At 34.0% G+C, this 24751-nt stretch overlaps 2 protein-coding genes across 5 annotated transcripts; both read left to right on the forward strand.

Annotated features, from left to right (window-relative positions):
• Positions 1–321: 321 nt before the first annotated feature.
• SDG20 (SET domain protein 20) lies at positions 322–6151 on the forward strand. The gene is made up of 2 exons (XM_028069092.2): positions 322–1250; positions 5521–6151. Exons 1-2 carry the CDS (start codon positions 617–619, stop codon positions 5907–5909), a joined length of 1023 nt encoding a protein of 340 aa, XP_027924893.1. The 5' UTR covers positions 322–616; the 3' UTR covers positions 5910–6151.
• A 10183-nt stretch (positions 6152–16334) lies between these two features.
• Positions 16335–23100, forward strand: LOC114180290 (putative inactive leucine-rich repeat receptor-like protein kinase At3g03770). 4 transcript variants are annotated; one of them, XM_028066580.2, is made up of 8 exons: positions 16335–16517; positions 17227–18662; positions 19338–19471; positions 20012–20252; positions 20493–20695; positions 20940–20992; positions 21160–21268; positions 22645–23100. In XM_028066580.2, the coding sequence occupies exons 2-8, from the start codon at positions 17327–17329 to the stop codon at positions 22918–22920; spliced, it is 2352 nt and encodes a 783-aa protein (XP_027922381.2). In that variant the 5' UTR covers positions 16335–16517; positions 17227–17326; the 3' UTR covers positions 22921–23100. The 4 variants fall into 4 exon arrangements, with proteins under 4 accessions (XP_027922381.2, XP_085528926.1, XP_027922379.2 ...); XM_085672800.1 differs by having other exon boundaries at positions 16398–16720; positions 19371–19471; XM_028066578.2 differs by having other exon boundaries at positions 16401–16720.
• The last annotated feature ends 1651 nt before the right edge of the window (positions 23101–24751 follow it).

Consider the following 24751-nt stretch of genomic DNA (forward strand, 5'->3'; position numbering starts at 1 on the left):
AAAAGGTGTATGCATATCTCTCAATCATATCAACAAAATACAAAATTTACTTATTCTTTTAGAAGTTAGATCTCGAAAGGATAATAAAGATAAAGTTGTGAGGATAATAAAAAAAAGTGATATGACGACCAATTAAGAGGAGGAATTAAGAACAATTAGTATCTATAAAGAGGAACAAACATTAAGAGATGAACAACGAAATAAAAGGTGCAAGAAATACACCATATAGTGCATCAAAACACAATGAATAAACGTTTTCACTTCATGATGAATAAAACAAAAAAAATTATCTCTTATTGAAATAATTAGGGTTGTCATAGTAGATACAAAAAAAGGTTAAAAAAACTATTATAGGTTGAGAAAGTTTTTTTAACAAAATTTTGACAAACTTTTTTATTTAGATAAAAAAAAAATTATTTTATTACTTTATTTTAATTAAAAAATAAAAATTTAATGTACTTTAATTTTATTTTTAGAAATTTTGTTAAGTTTATTAAAAAATTTTGTCAAAACATAATTTTTCAAAATAAAAATAAAAATAGAGAATCAAATTAGTTGAAAAAAAATAACCCTATATACGCAAGTGAATCTTAATGGTGGAATCCATGAACGACAAATGATAACGGCGGAAGAAAGTGGTTTCCCCAAGCGCTGCAACGTGAGAGAGCCTCCTCTGCTTCAATGCGCAGAGCTGGTGCTACCCTACCTTAACCCTTCAGAACTTGCTAACATCTCTCTCATATGCAAACCTCTTCTCAAACTCTCTCGCTCCATCACCTTCCGCCGCGCCTCCGACGCATCCAGAACCTTCGAGACCTTTCCGATTCCGTTCCTCAACACGGTCGATTCCCACCCATACGCGTACTTCCTGTATACGCGCTCCCTCGTCCTCTCCTCTCCACTCCCCCTCCTGCGCCAGCCCTGGGGCTCTTCGGCAGTTTCCCCCTTCGCGCAGTGTCGCCTTCTTCGTGCCGATTCAGTGGGCTTCGTCGATGGCACGGGCCGGGCCGTGTCGGGCTGCGATTGCGAGGCGTGTGATGGCGGTGAGTGTCCTTGTGCTGGCCTGGATGGGCTGGACGACGTTGGCAGAGAGTGCGGGCCCGGGTGCCGGTGTGGGCCTGAGTGCGGGAAGCGGTTGACACGGAATGGGGTTGCGGTGAGGGTGAAGATTGTGAGGCATAGGAGGAAAGGGTGGGGGTTGCATGCGGATCAGTTAATCGCGAAAGGCGAGTTTGTGTTTGAGTATGCAGGTGATTTATTCATCTAATCTAATATACGATGATATCTCCCTTAATAATTTCTTTTAGTACACATTTTTTTTAGACAATTTTAATTATGCTGTTAATATGATAAAGTTGTGGTATCTGATTTTTATCGTGATAACTATTGATTTGTTAAATTAACAAAATTGTGGAACACAGATTTTTCGTGGCAACTATTGTTTTGACTACTTAACTCAATTGTGGTCACGCAGGCCACCCCAGCTCTGGTGTTTCCAGTAATGATGATAATATTAACAATGATAGAGTTAACTTGTAGGACTCTACCAAGGTTTTAAATTGCAGTTGCTATCATGGTTTCATTGTGATCCTTGACATTTGGGGCAAGTGCGACTCGAGCCAATGCAGCTACAGTTGTGATTGCATAGCCCAAAAAACCATGCTGTTGTTGAAATCATGGTGGTAGACTGTTTTGTAAAAGCTTTAACAAATCTAACATGAAGTCTATTATGTGATTTTAATTTAGATCTTCAATTAAAATTAGAGTTTTCTTATGCTTAGTACTGAAGACGGTTAAGAGTATCAACTTAAGTTTTCTCCGAATTTGATTTTTATTACAATATAAAAAGACAGTTGAGGGTTTCAACTTACGTCTTCTCAGAATTTGAGTGGGACTTTTCTTTACTGAAAATTAATAACGTAACTCGTGAAGAAAGTTTTTATTGTCATTTGTGCAATTTTAATTTCAGTTCAGGTAAATGTTAGTTATTGTGATTTTAAGGATATTCTTCTTATTTATGTTATGTGTATATGAGGGTGGTTGTGTTTGAATTTTGTTGATTAGGTAGATCTTCTCATTAATTTATGGAATTAGGTTGGACCTTTAGGTTATCAACTATTTGTGGGAGTAGTTGTTTGCTTTTATTATGTTTGATTAGTATATGAAAAGAGGGGAAAAAGTAAGGTGAATATAATTTTTTCCTTTTGGTTTTCATAGTCATTTTGTTTAGGTGCTTTCACACATGTATTGAGTTTACTTATGTGTATATGATTATTTATTAACATGTGGTAGACCAGGAGGTTTAATGATAATATGGTATCAGAAAAAAATGATTATATATTGTTCAAAAAATGAGTCTCCAGGCATTAGGAAGGGAAGAAAATGACGTTTTATTTTAGTAATTTGTTAATTGATATGAATTGCATCATAGCTCAAATGGAGAAGGACTAATGCATTACTTTGCGGCATTTTTTTTTAAGTTATTAGTTTGTTTAAATAATAGCCCAATTGACTAACCAAATTATGTTTTGGTTTAATCAATGAATGGACTCTAGTTTAGTTTTATTTCAAGTTGTAATAATGGTCTAATTGACAACTTAGTCATCAGCCTTTGAGAGACCAAGAGGATGCATAGCTAAATGGTTTTTGGTGACTTTTGGGTTGCTACAATTTCAGTTACAATCAACCATTAAATGGTGAGATCATTAATAGCTTAAGCGAAATGTAATTGTAATTTATGGGTCTTTTGTAATTAAGTTGTGAACTCCATTTGCACAAGGGTTGACTTAGGATCTTTAGGGTTAGAACCTTGTAGGAAACTTGAAAAATTAGTGAAAAGGTAAACACAAAAGTGGCTGAACCTTATAGGAAACTTGAAAAATTAGTGAAAAGGTAAACATTGTTAGAAGTGGGCTTTAAGCCTAACTCAACCCCACAAAACCGGCTTGTAAGGTGAGGTTTGCACCTCACTTATATACTATGAACTGACCTTATCTCTAGTCGATGTGGGACTTCCAACACACCCCCTCACGCCTGAGATATATTCATCTCGTGCGTGGGACAATAAATTAGTGGGTGGTCCGTTAGCGGCCCGATATCGGGTGGAACAGAATGTTCAAGAAAGTTTGCTAGGATAGGCTCTAACTTGACTCTGATACCATGTTAGAAGTGGGCTTTAAGCCTAACTCAACCCCACAAAACCGGCTTGTAAGGTGAGGTTTGCACCTCACTTATATACTATGAACTGACATTATCTCTAGTCGATGTGGGATTTCCAACAAACATGAAAGTTGCTGAAATTTCAGTTTGGATAGTAATTTAGAATCGTAGATATCTTGTGGTATAAAACTCCAATTGAGGTGATTCCAAAACAACGTGAAATTTCACTTCTGAACTTTAGTTTAGGCCTAAGAATCACTAATTTTGGATGAGTAGAATGAGAGTTATGACCACGAGATAAATCAGGGCAGAATTGAGTTTTCTTTCTAAAAATTGGGTGAAAGAATAAGAGGTGAATATGAAAGGTGGAAGGAAGAAATCACTCTTTCCAATGGAGACAACACTCAAAGGATGGAAAAGTCCTTTGATATAGCCCAGGTTCTTGAATCACTCAAGAACTTAGGAGAATCACTCTCACTAAGATAGAAGAGAAGAACTCTAGTATTTTTGAATAAACTCAACTTGTCTTCATGGATAAAATGGTTCCGCTTATATAGAAGCTTTAACCATTGAAATTATAAAAGACCCATAAATTGCAATTATATCTCATTTAAGCTATTAATGATCCCACTACTTAGTGACTGATTGTAACTGAAATTGCAGTAACCCAAAAGTCACCAAAAAACATTCAGCTGTGCATTCTTTTGGTCTTCCAAAGGCTGATGACTAAGTTGCCAATTGGGTCATTATTACAACTTGAAATAAAATTAAACTAGAGCTCATTATTTGATTAAACCAAAACATAATTTAGTCAGCCAATTTTACAAAGAATTGGGCTATTATTTAAACAAACTAATAACTTAAAAAAAAAACTGCCGCAAAGTGGTGCATTAGTCCGTCTCCATTTGGACAATGATGCGATTCATATCAAGAACTAAGAGGTTACTATGTAGATGTGAAATTTGTCAACGCTTTTTTCTTTTTTATGTTTTAACTTTTTAGTTCATTAATTGTTTGTTTTAGAAGTATAAAAATAGTGGCTAGGAGCTTGGTATCCTGTATGCAATATCTTGGTTGCACTCTTTTGAGTGGAGTGGAGAAAATAGGTGCTTGGAGAGGGTTGATTATCATTGCATAAGGGAAAAGGTACAGTTTGGAGACATCACTCCTAGATTGTCAATTCTAGTGTTGGTTAACATATTTACCAAGTCTCTAAGAAGACCAAAGATGAATCAAATGTGTACCAAGCTGAACACATGACTTATATCATATGCTCTAGTTTGAGGGTGCATGTTAAAATTATGGAGAGAAGCTGCAAATCTTTTATAATAAGAAAATACTAGATTATATATGTATATTATTAGGAACATTTTTATTTATTTTTGTATCATTTTTATTTTTATTATAAGGGGATATAAAATCTTTATTTATATATTGATTCCTTTTCTCCATACAGGGTACTTATGCTATATCAAAAATAGTTTGAGATCAATGTTTGTCTATTTCCTGTAGTTTAACAAATGACACGAGTGTTCTTAGCATTAACTGAGCTATATACTATTTGTAATTATTACTGATGGACTATGCGTCATGGTTGAGGTGCGGCCTTGATTGAATATTTCCATATATGGAATCTATATCTTTAATGTATTGAAGATTTGAAGAGGTTTTGCTCTAGTAGATGAAACGAATATGGGTATTTGCATGTGGTAACTTAGGAGTCTACCTTGTAGTTGGGATAGGCCTTTTAAGACATTTCATCGAAGGACCAAATAGTATGACGCCTAATATCTGTTAGTGGAGAGCGGAGTGCTGTCTGGTTCTGTTATATTTCATGTCAGATTTTGGAAATAGGAATTTGAGTCAAGGGAACTTTTCTCTGGCTTGGGGGCCTGCTCTCATTCCATTACCCATTCTTCTTTCTCTATTATTTTTCTTGTTTTCCCGCAGCAGCTCTGGTACAGATTGTATCAGTAACCCATATAGACGGCGAAATGAAAATGTTGAGTAGAATGTTTGAAATCCATAGATGAGCTGATAGAATAGTGGAGTTTATTTCTGATAGAGCGGTATGTTGGGAGAGGCAGGTGATTTGCGATCTAATCAATTATTATTTGGAGAGTAGTAATAATTTGCAAATTTACTGGATACTCAATAATTCGACTAAAAAAAGGAACTGAATGGCACTTTTTTTCGATGAGATATTCACGAATGGTATGTTTGTGGCATTGTATGTTAAAGAATTATACGAAGATTGGTAGAAACTATTTTCTACTGTTTCAAAGTCATCATCGCTGATACTTTCTTGACTCTTTATGCATGGCTGTTTTTAATCCCCTCATTCCTGTGTAAACTTAAAAGGTGAACTCTTGACAACGAAGGAAGCCCAGAGGAGACATCAATACTACGATGAACTGGCTTCGCAGGGTCATTCCTCTTCAGCTCTTTTGGTTGTAAGGGAACATCTTCCTTCTGGAAAGGCATGTCTGAGATTAAATATCGATGCGACAAGATTAGGAAACATTGCACGATTTGTAAATCATTCATGTGATGCTGGTAACTTAAGCACAAAGCTAGTTAGAAGTTCAGGAGCTTTGTTCCCCCGTCTATGCTTCTTTGCTTCAAAAGATATCCTAGTAGATGACGAGCTTACTTTTAGCTATGGAGAAATCAGGAAAAGGTCAAAGGGGTTGCCATGCTTTTGCAATAGCCCTTCTTGCGTTGGAACACTGCCCTCTGAAGACACTTAAGATTTAGATACTTGTTATTTAAGGAGGTGACCTATGTTAAATGTCAAAGGAATTTTGATTTTTGGAAAGGCTAGTTTTTATGATTTATTCAATAGGTCGTACCAGGCATTGCAAAATACTTGTCACAGGTCGGTTAGGAAACCACCAATATCTTTATACTCTATAGTTTAGTAGATATTAAATATGTATTATAATTTAGCTGTATAATTCTTTTTATTGAATTTTCTACAGTATGTCTATAATATATTATTAGTATATATTGAAACTTACGCACCTTTTTCAAAACTTAAAGAATGTCTTTCAATAAGGTGAAGTTCAATCAAAAAACTTTTGACTGAGATCCATAGTATTATATATTATATAAGAATAATATCTTATTTATGTGAACTATTTGATATTTAAAGTATATTAATTAAAAGAAACTGTTTTGCTTAATGTTTTAATTTTTTTTAGCTTTGAAGAGAAGATGATTCTATTTCTGGAGTTGAAAAAATTTACTCGCCACTTGGTTTTCTTTAAATTAGCTTTTGTTTAGTGGTAATAGTTTGATGGATGAGGGCACTTCGAATTTTTCTTCCAATACATGGTTTGAGTTTTTGTCCATTTACAACCCAACTGCGATTAGTCGCAAAATATTTTATCTCTATAGCACTATAATCTTCTACTTGAACGATTTCAAACTGCACACTCCATTTTAGCTTTGTTGAGAATAATTTTAACTGAGAATTGAATAACAGCTTCCTCTTAGCTGCTGATTTCGTGTAGTCTTAATTGCTAAAAGAGTGAGAGACCAGTAAGTATTTTGAGATTTGCTGTGTAGTCTAGAAAGCATCGTATAGTTTGATAGACCAATGCTTTCTTGAGAGGGAAACAATTTTCTTTATTTTCGTATCATATATTTCACTTTGTCCATATAACGTTACCCATATAACGTCTGTCCAGAAAAAGTCTCACGTTAAAAATGACCGGTGGCATTTTTGTAAATTATTTGACTTTTTTAACATCTGCCCATTCCAACACAGACGTAATTTAACGTCTGACCTACAGTACCCCGATGTTATGTAAAAATTAACGTCTGAGCTCTCTGCCCCCGACTTAATTTAACGTCTGACCCACTCTACCCCAACTTAATTTAACGTCTGACCCCCTCTGCACCGACGTAAAGTAATGTCTGACCACGCAGCTCCGCCGTCAATTTTTGGGTTTTCTCTACGCGAAACGCATAAACCCTAATTGTTCCGTCGACAACCACCATTCCGAGCTCCTCCAGGTAATTTTTGAACGTTTTTCACCACCAAATTTGTTGGGATTTGATTATGGATTGATTTTAGGCGTTTTGAATCGAATATTTTTCGTTTTCATCCTCATTTGCAGTGTTTCGCGATCCTTCCCGTCGGTGACCATTATTCTGACCTCCTCTAGGTGAGTTTCGAACATTTTTCACCACCAAACTAGTTGGTATTTGATTGTGGATTGATTTTAGGCGTTTTCAACCGAATATTATGCGTTTTCATCCTCATTTGCATCGTTTTGATATTATTTTGCTTGTTATCTCTTTTTCATTGTATGTATGTAATTGCTTGTATTTTTTTATTTGCAATTATAATTTTTATCTTAGACTATTTTTTTTTTTAGTTTTTTTGGCCTATTTCTTTTTTTAATTGAATTTTTATAATAATATTTGTAAAATTACAAAATAAAATTATAGTTATTATTATTTGTAAAATTGGACTAATTGTATTTGATTTTTTAATATTATTGTTGCATTAATTTTTATTTTATGTATGTAGATTTATTATAGATTCATTGTGGACCAAGGTCGATCTGCCGTATATGGATTCATTGAACCTCAAACCATTCAATCTTCGGGAAACTCACATGACCACATCAAACTTTATTTGCAAACATTGATGGTTGAGTCAAATAGAGAGATCTACTTTGCGCCATACATTGATGCGTATGTTTTTTTTCTAGTAATATTTTATGAAGTATTATTAATTATTTCTGCTAAGTACTTGTGATTGACGGTATGTATCATTGGCAACTATGTGTCATCATTCCAAGACAATGCACGGTTGTATGGTTTTGTTTATGCCATAGGAAGATTCCATCTGCTTTGAAAAACATGTTACAAGAGTAAGTATTAATTTTTTTCAATCCTATGTATCTACTTAGTTATAAAAACTAACATATGTTTTATGTTTCCAAAATTTCATTAGAATTGTGAGTAAGCCTAGAGGCCAACAACTTAAAGTATTATATTCAAAGGTTAAAACTCATTTAGTTTAAAGTTATTAATTTTTGTATGTCAACTTATGACTTTGATATGTGTTTATTTTATTTGTAATGTTTAGTGTAACAAGCAAGAAGATTAATGAGAATTGTGTATATTAGTTTAGAATATATGTTGAAACTTAAGTGTTATTAGATATAACTGTAACTCCATAATTGTGCTGAAATTATTATGAAACTGTTTTGGGAATTTGTTGATTTTCAGGTGTGGGAATGTTGTAAAAACAACCAAATTAAAAAAAAAAACAGAGCAGATTGACGTCTGGTGGTGCTCTGACAGACGTTATTTAACGTCTGAGCTTACTGTGGCCTACGTTATTTAACATCTGTAAGAGCCCAACAGAAGTCAAATTGCTCTGTTTGTTGGTTCCATTTAGCGCGAAAATTGACGTCTGCTGCTTTTGGCCCCGACGTTGGATAACGTTGGATCCCTATTGCCCCGACGTTAAGTGACGTCTGTTTTATTTTTCGACGTTATTTTAACGTCACCCAATACGACGTTGGTGTTTGGACAAACGTCAAAGGTCGAAAATATCAAACGTTAAAAGACTTTTTTGTGTTAGTGTGACAAGGGGTGACCTATTTTGTGGTGTGACATAATTCAGAACCTTGTGAGGAATGGCACGAAAATCTTCTTCCTTCTCTTACCAAGAACAACTTATACAGCATAGTCATTGTCATCATACATGAGTTTAAATTTGTGTCCCTAGATAATTCTGTATACATAATTATTGAATGGATGAGTAAAAATTGGCTACCCTTTATCCACAACATTGACAATTTTCTTTGAATATCTATCCTTGAAAAAATTTATAATATTTTGGTGGTAAATTTAAAATATTTTTTCCTAGTGACCAGTGTTATCGAATTTTTTGGTCATGACGGCATCATGACCTAAATTTATAACGGTTTTCTAACCCACCACCACAACAAGGCGGTGACGAATTAGGTTTTTTGTGGTGGTCCATGGAATCGCTTTTGACATGGCAGCTTACGGTGGCTGAACAGTCATGTCGAAAAAAAAAACTAGAAAAAGAACTTAAAAAAAGAGAAGAGAAGGAATGGGCGATGGAGGCTCGGAGAAAAAAGAGCAGCAAATGGAAGAGACATAGCAGCGGCGTGAGAGAAAGAAGAGATCACCAACAACAAAACCCTATTTGCATCCTTAGTTTTATGAGTGTTTAAAAAATAAAGTAAAACATTAGGCTAGGTCCACTAAAAAATTTATGTAATCTAACCTAATGCACAAAACTCATTTTACCTAATGCGATAAAATTTCATTTAACCTAAAACAATCTCTCCTATGACCTTTGTCTTTGCCCACCAACAACCACCACTACTATTATTGACTACCATTTGCCACAACTCACCACTGACATTGACCTCTAATTCTTTTTTGGCACTTTTCTTTTGTTATTTTGTGCACTTTTTCTTTCTTTTTTAACTCTTTTTCTATCAACACATTTTAGCACAAAAACAGAATCACTACTACATAATACTTCATGGTATGAACTTGCAATGAAAACAAGAAGCAAGTAGTAGAATGAAAACTTAAATCAATCAAAATGTAGATTAAGAACTTGAAATAAAACACAATGGAAACCTAACTTTAAGGACTTGTTACAGATTAATTAAAAAGTATGAACTAAAATGAAGAAAATTAAAAACACAAAAATTGTCAAATAAAATTGGTGATTAAAAATTAAGCAAGCACAAAGGTTATCTAGATGTGAAAGTGCCTTTTCAAGGCTTCAAGAGAGAAGAGATGTTCAATTAGGAGCAAAATTTAAATCAACATAAGCATCATATTATGCGCAAATGAAAAAAAATAAGAAAAAAAAAAGTTGAAATGACTAGACAAGGAATTCAAGACATGTCATGACTAAACATGACTAGTAGACAAAACATATGGATAATATATTTAAAAAAAGGCTCAAATTAAACACAATTCAATAGAACAAAAACAACAATATACTCAATGAAATGTAAAAATCTCACAAATATAACAAAATAGAACTCCTAAAGCATACATGGATGGTTTAAGATGAAATGAATGAATTGAACCAAAAGAAAAAGACAAGAAAACATAAAACCAATCGGTAAAACTCCAAGATAAGCAAGGAACAAGGGGTAAACAACTCGAAATTAAAGAAGAAAAGATGATGAATTTATGTTGAAACGTGATCAACTAAGGCTCATGATATCACATGATGAGTCCATCTTCACGCATGAAACCGAGGGTATGAATGGAGGAGAATCCATGGAAGCTTGGATGCACAGAAGCAAGGTAGAAATGAGAAGAAGTGGTTTGGCAATGGTGTATGAAAGGTGCTCTCAAGTGAAGTTAGGCCAACACTTAAGGAAGAAGGCTAGATGAAGCCACTAAGGGGAGCTCCAACCTAAGTTGATTAACAAAAGGAGAAAGATATGAAGTCATCTCAACGGAGTTTCTCTATTATATTCGTGGATGAGTTTACAAGACCTAGAGCTCTCTATTTATAGGAGAAAAGGAGAGCTAGGCTGTCAAGAAAAAATGAGGGAAAAATGGTTTAAATGTTGTAGTTGGAGCAAAAAAGATTACATGCGCAAGGTGTGACTTGCCACCTAAGCAAGTCACACGCACCATGCTTGTATGCACTAATGGAGAAACTTGTCTACCAAGCTTGGCGCAAATTAGGGTTAAAACCCTAGATGTTATGTGCACACTCCAAGGCCTATTTAGGAAGCCCAACTCTTCTTGGTCCAAAATACTTCTAAGGCCCACAAATGCTCCAAGGCCCAATATATGGTCCAAAGAAAATCCTATACTACTAGGCCTAGAATACAAAGCCCAAGATTAAAATCCTAGTCTAATATTTACAATTATAGAGTCCTAGTCTTCTTGTATCCTCCTTAGCCTAGATGAACTTTAACTTGGGCTAGACATGTTCAAAGGAGGCTTAGTCTTCTTGTATCCTCCTAACCTAGCTTTGGTGGTTAGTCCCTTGGCTAGAGGTATCTCATCATATGATATAATAGAGAATGTCCTGAATGGATTGTGCACACTATATGATCGCTAGACCAAACACCCCAATTATAAGGGTGAATTAGAGATGACAAATAAACTCATCTCCGTGGGTATTGCCCGAATTCGTCCTCGTTTTGACGGGGAATCCCCGCATTGACTAGGTATGGATATGGGTAATCCCCAACTTTTTCAATTGGGTATGAGGATGGGTATGAGGATGTACACATCCCCGCTATAATACCCGTCCCCGCCATATCTCTGTCCCCATTTAAATTATTAAAATATTCACAATTAATTAAGTAAACATATATATATATATATATATATATATATATATATATATATATATACTTTCTATTTTTTATTTCTTCTAATTATTTGGTTTGCCATGAAACTCATTCGCATCTCCAATATATTTTTCATCTTAACATAACTTTTATGTAATTATGTTAAAATAATGTATGTTAATTAAAAAAATTTTATGCCTCACATTTGAATATTTCTATTATTTTTTAATATTTTTATTTATTATATATTTTCCTTTCACATGAAAATGTTTATACTCTTAATTTAAGGTAATATAAAAAAAATTCTTTACTAATTATTATTATTAATTTTTGTTTAATTTGAAGAAATCTTTTGTTTCGTTAAAATAATTTTTGTTATTTTTCAACCATTGAGTATATGTGTTGATATTTGAAAAGTTTTCTTAGATCTCTAAGGTATTTTTCATCTTATCATACCCTTAATTATACATTTGATTTTCTTTGTGCGGTTTCTTTCAATAGTCTCTGAAATTATTTTTAAGACACACATTTGTTAATTTTTTAATATTTTTATTTATTGTTTATTTTCATCATGTAGAATAATATTTCGATATATTATATCTAATTATTTTTTTATTTTCTAACTCATTATTAATCATACTGTAATTTTTTCACTTTAATTGTATAAATAACTTTTATTTACTACAATATAAAAATTTAATGTAATTGCTATGAATATTTTTTTGTCACTATCCAACATATATTGGAGTCCAAAAGATACAAAATTTATGTCAAAATTTTATTATTATGTTTATTAGTTCTTCTTTGTGTCATTTTGATCAAGTGATGTATTATAACTTTTATTAGTGTATAAAAAAAGATTCATTAGAATTAAAAAAATTGAAGTAAACAAACATTTAAAATATATTTTAATTTGAATATTTGTTTTCCTTTTATATTTTTTTAAATATTTTTTAATTTTATCAACTAAGTTTCATTAATGTTTGTAGTTTGCAAATTTAATAAATGTTTTGGTTCTCATGAAATTTTATTTGGTATTCTAATCTAAAATGTAAACAATTATAATTTGTTTCAAAGTATTTGATATGGAAGAAACAATCATCCTCCTAATATTGAATATTTGATAATATTATGTTTTCTTTACCCTAATTTTTTTCTTTTATAAAAATTTATATTGAAGTAGTTAGAACATGGGTACGAGATTATACCCGTTACCCGGTGGGGATGGGGATGTGACAAAAGTTTGATACTCGTTAGGTTTGGGTATGGGAATGGGGATGAATTTTTTTTGCGGGGATGGGTATGAGATAACAAAACCCATCCCCGCCCCGCCCCGCCCTGTTGTCATCCCTAGGGTGAATAGTCTAAGTGAAGCATCATCAAACATCACTTTACCTTTGTGAAGAAGAGGGATTGGAATTCAGGCTCCAAGCCAAATTGTTCATAAGAGTTGACTCTTTGGGAGACTTAGAGGGATTCTTAGCATGTTTTTCTTTATCTTTGCAATTCCATGAAGAACTATATTAGTCATTGTTTGAGTAACTCTTCCTTGCCCCTTCATTTCTTTTGAGTTGAGATTCAATTTTGATGGCAAAGTGTAAAACATCTTCAATTGAAGAATACTTATACGATTCTACTAAGTCTTGAATGTTTCTCCTAAGCCCACTCACAAACCTAACTACCTTGGCCTTATTAGTTTCATCACTAAGTTTGACTTTAACCAAGAAAGGCTCCATGAGTAATCATTCACACACATATAACCTTGTTTAAGCCTTTGAAACCTAAAAAGGTGGCTCATTCCAATAGTAGGAAGGAACAAAAGTAACGCACATCAAATGTGTAATGTCCTTTCAAGAAGAAGCGGCTGGCCTTTGGTACACTAGTGCAAAATTGCATTTTTACCTCGCCTTATAGGCCTCGGTTGGCAAGGAACCGAAGCATATAATGGCACGGTGGCATTTTTGCAATTCCAGGCAACTTTTATGCCTCGGTTCAAGAAAAACCCGAAGCCAAAAGGGGTTATAGGCTTCGGTTCAAAAAAAACCGGTGCCAAAAGGTGCTTATATGCTTCAGTCAAACAGACCCAAAGCCAAAAACGTGGCTAGAAATTTTAAAAATGCCACTAGTCATTACGTCTTTGGCCTTGGGTGGCACTGAACCGGGGCCAAATAGGGCTATATGCCTCGGTTATTAATTGAACCGAGGCCATATAGTTTAATTAGGGCACAAAAACGTGAACCCCTCTACTTCTTCCTCGCGCGCCGCTGCATCCTCTCCTGCTTCAGCAAAACCCAGTCCAACACATGCTTCAGCTTCTTCCCCTTCTCATCAATCACCCTCCTCCACATCTTCACCGTCCCATCCGCGGACCCCGTCAACATGCACCCTCCGAACATCGCCACCACCGCGTTCACTGCATCGTCGTGCACGTTGATCGACTCCAAGCACTTGAAATCTGCCACGCGCCACACCTTCACCGTCTTGTGCCATGACCCGGAGTACAACAACCCTTCCTTCTTATCCAGGCTGAGAGTCGAAACGGCGTCAAAATGCTTCACCTTCACCGTGTTCTGGTTTCGGCGAACCTCCAGATCGTTGCCGCTGAGATGAAGAAATCGTTCTCGCCGTTCGTCGCAGTGGATGCGCTGGTTCAGGCGAGTTGCAAGCATGGTGGCTGCGCGAATCTATGGTGGCCGGAGAGTTTGGTCTGCGTTCAGGTTGCTTTGTGATGGTGGCGGCTTGCTCGAGCATGGTGCTGTTGCTTCCATGAGTGGTGCGCGAGGAAGCAGGTTACAGAGGAGTGTGCTGTGCTGCAAAAAATTTAATTAAAATTTTTTTTTACCATATGGCTTCAGTTCTCGTGGACCTGAGGCAGAAAAAGAACCCTACGGCTCTGGGTAACAACCAAGGCCAAAAAGGGGTACCTTTTGGCCTCACCCCAATATGCCTCGGTTCCAGACTCGAGGTAAAATGAGGAAAATAACCGGGGCAAAAAGCCCTTACTGTACTAGTAGTAATTGTCCATACAAAATTTATGCCACCATGTCATGGCATATCCCTAAAATTCTATTACAATGGCATCTACTTGCTTTTGATTTCCTAGTGAGTATACACTTAGAAGTTGATCCACATTGGCCTCCCACTCTAGGTACACATCCAGATCATTATCTCCATATAGAACTTGGGGATCTTCAGGTTAGGTGGTGGTTTCCTTTTTGGAGTAATGCACCTATCTCTCTTCCTTCCATAGAATCTCCTTTCTTCTTCTTGGGAGCTATATGGTGAATGACTTTTCCTCCTTTCTCTCTTGGCTTTCTTTAACTCAAGCCTTTGAATAGTTTCCCTCAAATGCCTCTCATTCTCCTTTCTAGATATTTCCATTTATTTGAGTAGCTCCACTAGAGATGATTCATTGTTAAGTTGGGTCATAATACACTCTCCATCTTTGGGTGTTGAAGTGTTTGATGAACTTGCCATTTTAGCCTATAAAACACGTAAAACCGACACCAAAAATACACAAAAGTTATCGCTTAGAGAAAAATAGAAGAAAGTAATAACCTCTCCAAGTGTTTGACTAGCCCACTCAAGGAAAACAAAGAAGGAAAACTTGCAACAACAAAACTTAAAGCCTAAGCATGAGAAACACAAAAGCAAGAAATTGCACACTAAAGAAAAGATGTTGTAGACAACTTTTATGAAGACTAAAAGAAGAAAATCTAGAAAGAAGACACAAAGGAAAACACTTAAACATATAAATAATAATGTAGCTAAACTACACATGTCAAGAAGAGAAGATTAAGAACCTAGAATGATGGAACTAATTTTGTCATACTTATCAACACACTTAGATGATCTAATTCTAGATGCAACATGTAACTTTTTGCACAATTTTTCTTTTTTTTTTAAACAACTTAGAAGCTCTTGGCCAAACCAAATTCCTGCAGCATATAATCTTCAAAATGATTCTAGAATCAGGAAGAACATAAGTGTTCATATGTTAAGCTATTAAACATATAAAAGATATATTACAGTTAAGATTTATTTAAAAATTTTAGTTCAAAACAAATACCTGAAATTATCAAAAACAGATTTTTATCTTAGAAACAGCTAAAATCAGAAAAATAAAATCTTCCATTGATTTGTTTGTATCCTTTACTCTTTGCTTTTTATATCCATATAAATGATAAATGATTAGACAGTTATACAAAACCAGCTGATTGATTCTCCACCAACGGTTACAAATTAAAAAAAGAAAAAAAGCGCCAAAAGCAGCATGTACATGTAAAATGAAGGGTCATGCATAAAGGTCATGCATAAAGTTGAAGTGCGATAACAATAAAGTCAGTCAAAGTTTACGTTACAGTACTCTCGTCCAACCCCATCTTCGTAAAATCTACCCTCAAAATTACAAAAATCTAACCACAGAATTACAAGAAACATGATTAATTTAATTAATCTTTTGAAAGAATGTTATTAATATACTACAATCGATCTCATTACTAATGCTTGTTAAGACTTTATTCTAAATATTTATAAAATTTAATAACCTTAGACAAAGTTAATATTTTATAGAAATTACAATGCTTTATACTAAAACCCACATGGAGTAATTAAAAATTTGTTTACCCTTTATACAAACTTATAATGATCAAATTTTTAAAAGTAAGAAAATATTTTTTTCTATAATTTGTACAACAATGATTTTTAATTTATGACTAGTTTTAACCTATGAATTTTTTTCTATTTTTAACTTTTTTTATCCATGAATTACCATATGCTCAAAGTGTATGCAATTACAAAAAAAGTGTTGTTTCAACAACACTCACATGACATGTTAAACTATCATGGTGAGGAATAAAGGGACATATACCTTCTCTGCAGAGAATCTTCTCTTTATCTTTTCTTTGTGAAGAGATACGACTTCACTTTATGACCATAAAACAAAAGAGAAGAAAAATGGAAGAAAATTCTGTACACTCGTTGATTAATAATGAACTGCTGGTTTGTGAAGTGATGCAGAGTGTGAGTTTTGGCATTTCCATTTTTCTTTCACAACCCGTGTCCCCTGTTTGTCTTGGTGTGTGCAGAGAAACGGTGACACCTGGAAAAATGGTTTCTGTGTGAACTGCAAGTTTTGGAAATTTGTAATAGATGAGTTTCTGAATATATGGCAGAATTTTTTTATTTTTTTCTATTCAATTGGGTCGATTGTGCAAGTTATTAAGGTAATTAAAACTATTGATTTCTGTCTTCGTTCTATTTTTGTCCCTGTATGTTTGTTTGATTTGCTTGTTCTTCAGATTTTGAATTTGGCTGAAAAAAAAAAATGAGATGTGATGAAATATTTTTCAGATTTTATCAACGGGTTCTTAGTTGGTTATGGAGGACTCAATGAAAACTTTTGGAAGAAGCTTATGAAAATGTGTGAAAGTGCAATAATCAGATTTGCTTGATTTGGATTAAAATAGAAGCAGCGTATGTGATAGCTATTGTATTCTTAACACTGCTACCCTCATTACTCTCGTTCATTTGTTTATTTACTTTGTTGGGGGTAAACTTTTTTTTTTTAATGTTGAGTTATATCATGGCTTGAACAACCTTGCAGAAATTTTGCAGTGAATTCACTCAAATCATTTCGTTCATTCGCAAAAAGATTGTAATATACCATTTATTTTTTCAGTTCAACATATTGTTGCCACTTTCTTATTCTTGCCTTCCTGGAATTGCACAGAATCTGCCTGTGGATATGTAAAGGAGAACCAAGCTTCAGTTCTGAAAAGAGTGTGATCTAGAGCACATTAGAGAGTATAACAAAATCTCCTCTGCCTGTAATGGGAAATAGGGTTCATCTTTCGGTGCTTCTGGTTTTGGTAACAGTTTTAGTTTCAATCTTTCACTCGGAGCAACTATCCTCTCACTCTCAGACCCTGCTAAGAATTCAACGGCTATTGAACTTTCCAGCTGTTTTAAGCAGCTGGAACAACAACACAGACTTTTGCAGCACAGATTCAACATCTTCTCTCACTGTTGTATGCTATGATGGTACCATAACCCAGCTGCACATTGTTGGTGAATCAAGAGCTCCACTTCTCGCTAAAAATTTCTCAATAAATTCCTTTTTCACAACACTGGTTAGGCTTCCCAATCTGAAAGTCCTCACTTTGGTTTCTCTTGGCATATGGGGTCCATTGCCTGGTAAGATTGCTCATTTGTCATCACTGGAAATTTTCAATGCTAGTTCAAATTTCCTATATGGTTCCATCCCTCCAGAGTTCTCATTACTGTCACATCTCCAAACACTCATTCTAGATCACAACATGTTTTCTGGCCATCTTCCTGAATGGTTTGATTCCTTTCCAGCTTTAACTGTGTTAAGTTTGAAACACAACTTGTTCAATGGTTCACTTCCGGATTCTCTGAGTAGCTTGGAGAATATGAGAATTCTTTCACTTTCTCATAACCACTTTTATGGACCAGTGCCTGATTTGCACCGTTTGACGAATCTCCAAGTGCTGGAATTGGATGATAATGGTTTTGGACCCCGGTTTCCCCAGCTTGGTGACAAACTTGTTACTCTAGTACTAAGAAACAACAAGTTCAGGTCTAGCATCCCTGATGAAATGAGCTCATGCTATCAACTTGAGAGACTTGACATTTCAGCAAACACATTTGTTGGACCATTCCAACTAGCACTAATGTCACTCCCTTCTATTACTTACCTCAACATTTCCGGGAACAAATTAACAGGAATGCTTTTGGAGAATCTGTCTTGCAATCCTGGACTTCAAGCAGTGGATTTGTCCTCAAATCTTTTGACTGGGATCTTACCAAAATGTTTAATCTCAAATGCCAATGATAGGACTGTCTTGTATGCCAGAAATTGTCTAGAGGAGACAAATCAAAATCAGCATGCACTACCCTTTTGCCACACTGAAGCCATAGCTGTGGGAGTAGTACCCGAGGGAAAGAAGCACAAACGAGTATCTAAGGCAGTTCTTTCCCTTGGGATAGTATGTGGAACTTTTGGAGGAGTAGCAATTATTGCACTGCTTTTTTTTATTATCAGAAGAGAAAATGTCAAAAGAAAAACCAAGAATCCTCCTCCAACAAAATTAATATCAGAGAATGCAGCTTCAGGATATACCTCTAAGTTACTCTCTGATGCAAGTAACTACCTCACTCTGAATTGCATACATTTGTATGTGTTTGCACACAGGCACATTCCTTATACAATATTTGCATTTTTCAACTTGCATAGTATCTTGAGAACTTTGACATAGTATCTAGCCTATATATATATATATATATATATATATATATATATATATATATATATATATATATATAGCCTACTACCATGGGGAATAGGAATTTGTGTAGACAAAGTGCTGAAGTTATATTATCACCATAAAAAGTAAAAATACTCTATATTTGTAAATGCTTAAAACTTTGTTATTGGAAGCAAATTGGGTGATTCAGTTTAGACTTTAGATGCTTGAGTTTTATTCAATTCTTGCCTCAATGAAAATATAAACTATTGCATCTTTTTTTTGTCCTTGTGTGGCATCCTTGAGCCTTTGATATTCAAAAAATCAGAATCCACCAGTAACAAATATTAGAAGATTAGGATGACAAGAATTTAGAACAGAGATGCAGTCATTAATGGAATATAGCAGAAAATGAAACTCTAGTTATGAATAGAAAAGAAAATTACATGCACTAGAACTTCAAAAAAAAATGTTTAGTTCCATCATACAGAAGAATTAAATTTGATTCATGAATTCCTTTCTATCCTTACATATAAAAGATAGATGACAACTATTTACATTTCCTATACTAAAGGGTATATATCTCAAACAATGAAATTCGGAACAGTGGATCTGCCTCCTTATCGAGCTTTCTCACTTGATGAGATTGTAGCAGCTACAAACAACTTTGACTCGGCTTGTTTTATGGGTGAAGGTTCTCAGGGAAAGGTACGTCCCATGCTTTAAATATAATGTCTATGTTTATTATAGAAAACTATTCTTTTAAGCCATAAGATTTAGGAAATATGCTCTCGCATTGCTCTCTGGTTTTTCATGAATTAAGATGGAAAAAAGGTTTCTTTCTTCAGTCTATCAATTATAGGATAAGCACTTAGTTTAAAATTTAACATGGGTAGTTAAGCTTATGATAAGGACTAATGGACCGGTATAAGTTCTCTCTTGCTCTTCATAAGCCTATTGGATTAAGCGTTACGAAGCTCTTTTTAGATAAGCACTTCAGTAACCTATTTACCCTAGTCTGCCTTAAATGTAGAGCCAGTTGAAAAGGTTCAGTCAGGGGAGGGTGTTATGTCATATTAAAGAATGAATCTGTTTGATAGCTTAAAAGTTATGAAACACTAGTGTCTTGACAAATATACTGCGGCTAATACATGTTCATGTCATAACATGCCCATCAGCTTGCATGACACGAGGAAAGTAATTTGATTTATGTTTCATCATAATTTTTTTTTTTCTTATGTGCTTCAGATGCACAGAGGTCAACTAAAGGATGGCTTACTTGTTGCCATTAGAAGTGTAAAAGTCACCAAAAGCTTCAGCACTCAAGATTTTGTGCATTACATAGAGCAGATATTCAAATACAGGCATCGTCATTTAGTCAGTGTTCTTGGACACTGCATTGAATGTTATTTGGATGATTCAAGTGTCAGTAGCATATTTATTGTGTTTGAGTATATTCCTAATGGCACACTCAAGAGCTGGATTTCAGGTGATTCATTAAAACTTGTTTCTCGGATAGTGTAAAACTGGTATTGTTCCAACAAGAAATAGAATGGATATGGAAGTTTCTCTTGATGAAATTCTGTTAGTAAAATATCTGTATATGACTTTCATGATGTTCTAAATTTAACATGTTTTTTCTTGTTAAACCATTTATTTCAGTCACAATGGAAGATTGATACAATAATGGCATTTCTCACAACCACCTCTTTAACATGTTATGTGGCAGATAGGCATTACAAAAAATCCCTGACGTGGACGCAACGCATAGAAGCTGCTATTGGAGTAGCAAAAGGCATCCAATATTTGCATACAGGAATTGTACCTAGTGTATACTCAAATAATCTCAAAATCTCAGATGTTTTACTTGACCAAAATTTTGTTGCAAAAATCAAAATTTATGACCCGCCTTTGTTATCTCTTATGAGGAAGGTATGGATTATTTGTGTTCTTTTCTGTTAGAAGTACTACGTCCACTAGAGATAAGATCAATTCACAATATATAAGTGGGTAGAAACCTCACTTTACAAGCTGATTTTATAAAGTTTAATTAAGTTTAAAATCCACTTCTTTAACATTTTTTTAGGAAAAAGAAATCATGTTCTACCATTATGTTTGGTCCTTTATTTGCTTGATAAAATTGATTTCAGTTAATCAACCTTTATTATTCTTTCAGGTTGGGCAAGGTAATCCTTCTAGAGAATTAAAAAGTCCTAGCACTAACAAAAAGTGAGTAGGGAAATTTAACTTGGTTTTGAGCTACATGTACTCAGCTTCTGTTAATGGAAAAGAGGATTCATCTTGCTTTATTTTTCTACGTGCATGAAAAAAGTCGTGTTGTGATACTGATGCGAACATAATTATGAAAGACATTGATTTAAAACATGTTGTTGCAGTGTAAAACAGGTAGACGAGTCTGATGTATATGACTTTGGAGTAATCCTGCTGGAACTCATTCTAGGAAGGACAATAAAGTCAAGGAATGTGGACACTTTAAAGGATCTGGTAATGAAGGAGATTTTGGTTTATTCAACATTTTCCAGTTTTATTTTCTCTTTAATCATTCAAAATTAGAGAACTTTGGTATGATCCAGCAAACATCCTTATAAGTGTTGGAATTTTTTTACTGGAATAAACTGGAGAGATCGACTATCTTTAAGGTCGGAATTGTCCATATAAGAGACTTGAAAACACATCCAACATAAAACCTCAAGACTTTATGTAAAACCCACCCTTTCCACATGATCTCACAGATATTAATCAAATGTAAAAAAAGGAAAAAAATCACTGTAAAGCAGGGAGGAAAATTTAAGATATAAATTAGTTATGAACAGAAAAGGGGTTTTCTGGAATAAGCAGAGTCCAGACTTACAATCTCATGCCCGGAGGGTATCAAACTAAATGATTAAATTGTAAGATTACATCAGGTTTCATTAACAATATCAATTTAATATTTCTAAACAAGCCTACTTGTGCTTCCCATTAATATGAATTTATCGTATTCGAATACATTTGATAACTAAGATATTAATTAAATATAGAAGAAAATGTTCACTCACAAGAATCAGGACTTTGGATATATAAATTAACTATGGATGAATAAGGATTTTAGAATAATTAGACATCTAACTTGACTTCACATGTTCATAGGGTATCAAGGTAAACTATTACTTTGCAAGATAATAATAGTTTAACTTAAGTGCACCTTTACTTCGGATAGTGTAATTCTGCCATTTTGATCCTTGAAGTTTTAATTGTGCAACTTGAGTCCTTCAAAATAGTGAATTTGGTCTCTGAAAGTTTTTTAATTATACTTTTAATATAGACTTAATAGCATTTTTGGTCCTCTATATACAGCAATGATTTAATGTTTTCCTTTTCATTATTTTTTACTCAACGTGGTCCTTATATTTTTGAAAAAGACTATATTTTTGAAAAAGATTCAATGTGATTTCTTGGTTAGATCAACCTTGAAGTCTTTCCTCTAATTTTGTCTTTGGGATTGAACAAGGAACGTGCAAAAAAGTGGATGATTGTATTAGTATATGTCAATTCATTATTTCTAAACAACCCAACATGAATTTAACAAAAGAAATCACATTGAGTCTTTTTAAAAGGTATAGAACATTGACACAAAATAAATAAAGGGAAAGCATTGGATCATTGCTACAAATATAAGAACAAAAAATGCTATTCAGCCTTAACATATTATGCTAAATTGACAACTTTACTTTACACCTTGTTAATATGACTTAATTTAATATTGCTCTTTCTCAATACCTAAAGTACAAAACATGAAGGGTTAAAAGCACAATTAAGCTAAGTACTTTTCATTACTTTGCACTTTTATGATTTCGTTTCCACTTTGGACCATGTGATAGTTGCAAGCAAGCATAACAGCTGATGGTGAAGCTAGGAGGAGCATTATAGATCCAGAAGTTCGCAAGGTGTGCTTAGATCAATCGTTGAAGACAGTGATGGAAATTTGTGTGAGGTGCCTAGTCAAAGAACCAGCAGAGAGACCCTCTATTGAGGATGTTTTGTGGAATCTGCAGTTTGCAACTCAAGTCCAAGATGCATGGGTAGGAGACTCGCAAAGTAGTAGTGATGGCTCACCCATCTCACCTCTAGCATCTATACGAATGACCTTCCATTAGTGTCAATACAAAGGTTTTCACTTTTTTGGTTTTGATGTGTGCCTCAAAGGTTCATGTTTAGTTATTTGCACAGGGTGAGTTTGCAGTTTACAGCATCAAAATAGTGTAAGTTCTTGTTGTAACATTTTTTCCCTAAAATATCTGAGCTTCTAAAGAAAAAAAAAAAACTATTTGTAGTGACTTGTTGCTTAAATCGTGTTAACTAAAGGAAATGAAATTATGTACTTGATCTTTTATCAGAAGAAAACAAAAGCAAAAAAGAAGAAAAATTTAAAATAAATTACCAACATCATTCTTAAACTATTATCTTCTGTCCTAAATAATTCCAAATATAGAAAAAAACTATATAGTTTATTTCTTTAATACTAGAAATAATGCTAGATGCCAAATATTAAAGTACCCTTCAAATTGATTCTTAAATTATATTATATATCAATTTAGGGACTAAAAGTAATAGATATTTAATATTGAGAGATTACTTATATAATTTTTTTATTGTAAATTCGAGAGGGAAGTAATACTTGATAGTGGAAATGGATGGTATATTAAAAGTAAGATCAACAACAATATTGAAACGATTGTGTCATGATTCATAACCGTCTTAAGGGTACATATTGTTAGCAACAAGACAATAAAAAAAAAATAAAGGAGAGACAAATAGACGACATAAAAATTTAACGAGGTGTATGGCTACATCTATGATTATACTAGGAAGTATTTTATTTTTGTGTGTATATCAAGTTTTACATACGGTTGCTTATATAGAAAAATAGAGATTCACATCTCACAATACTAAGTGACGTGGGACTAAATCAAGCTCCATAATACTCTCAATTCTCTCACGTGGAGTTTGATTTACATTACCACTTAGTGTAGTGCTTTCATCATCAATTTTCTTGATATAAAGCCTCAACTTAGTTGTTGTGACAATCTTGGTTAACATATTAGTTGGATTCTTTGCACTTGGAATCTTTAACAAAAACAAGTTTCCATGATTTCTCAGGTTTCTGATAAAATGAACACTTCAATTCAATTTGCTTGCATCTAGATTGAAGAATTGGATTTTTAGCAAGACATATAACACTTTGGCTATCACTGAACAACAAAGATTCATCTTGTTCTCTTTCTAATTTTTTTAAAAGGTTCTTCAACCATGTGATCTCCTTTGTTGCTTCTGAGATAACTACATACTCAACTTCAGTAGTTGAAAGGGAAACTCTTCCTTGAAGTTTAGACTTCCAACTGATAGTTGTACCACCCAATGTAAAAATGACACTTGTTATGCTCTTTCTACCATTCAGATCACCTCCCAAGTCTACATTAGAAAACCCTTGTAAAGTGAGATTACTTCTTTTAAAAGACAAATGCATCTTTGAAGTACCCTTCAAATATTTCAATATCCATTTCACACCTTCCGAATGCTCCTTTTCGGGATCTGATAGAAACCTACTCATAACTCCCACTACATGTGATATGTAAGGTCTGGTGCAAACCATAGCATACATCAAGCTCCCTACTATAGATGCATATGACACTTTAGACATGTTACTTTCTTCTTCATTTGTTTGAGAAGTTTTGTTTTTTTGAAAACTTTAAGTGAGTTCTAAAAAGTGTATTCCTAGTTTTAGCATTTCCAACATTAAATCTACTAAGCATTTTTTCTATACATATTTCCTAGGATAAGTTCAGAATACCTTCAGATCTATTCTTGGAGATTCTCATACTAAGAATTTGTTTGGCTGGACTAAGATCCTTCATTTCAGAATTTTTTGACAATTGTTTCTTCAACCTATCAATTTCTGCCATATTAACTCCAATAATCAACATGCTG

The sequence above is a fragment of the Vigna unguiculata genome, chromosome 4, assembly GCF_037176805.1.
Source record: "Vigna unguiculata cultivar grain cowpea cultivar isolate G323 ecotype 2 chromosome 4, ASM3717680v1, whole genome shotgun sequence".
Taxonomy (NCBI): domain Eukaryota; kingdom Viridiplantae; phylum Streptophyta; class Magnoliopsida; order Fabales; family Fabaceae; genus Vigna; species Vigna unguiculata.

Excerpts from the sequence above, each read along its gene's own strand:
- SDG20 (XM_028069092.2), top strand. The coding sequence starts at position 617 with ATGATAACGGCGGAAGAAAGTGGTTTCCCCAAGCGCTGCAACGTGAGA. Across the intron at positions 1,251-5,520 it reads GTTTGTGTTTGAGTATGCAG|GTGAACTCTTGACAACGAAG; the intron begins GTGATTTATTCA and ends TAAACTTAAAAG.
- LOC114180290 (XM_028066580.2), top strand. The coding sequence starts at position 17,327 with ATGGGAAATAGGGTTCATCTTTCGGTGCTTCTGGTTTTGGTAACAGTT. Across the intron at positions 20,253-20,492 it reads ACTCAAGAGCTGGATTTCAG|ATAGGCATTACAAAAAATCC; the intron begins GTGATTCATTAA and ends GTTATGTGGCAG. Across the intron at positions 20,696-20,939 it reads TGTTATCTCTTATGAGGAAG|GTTGGGCAAGGTAATCCTTC; the intron begins GTATGGATTATT and ends TTATTCTTTCAG.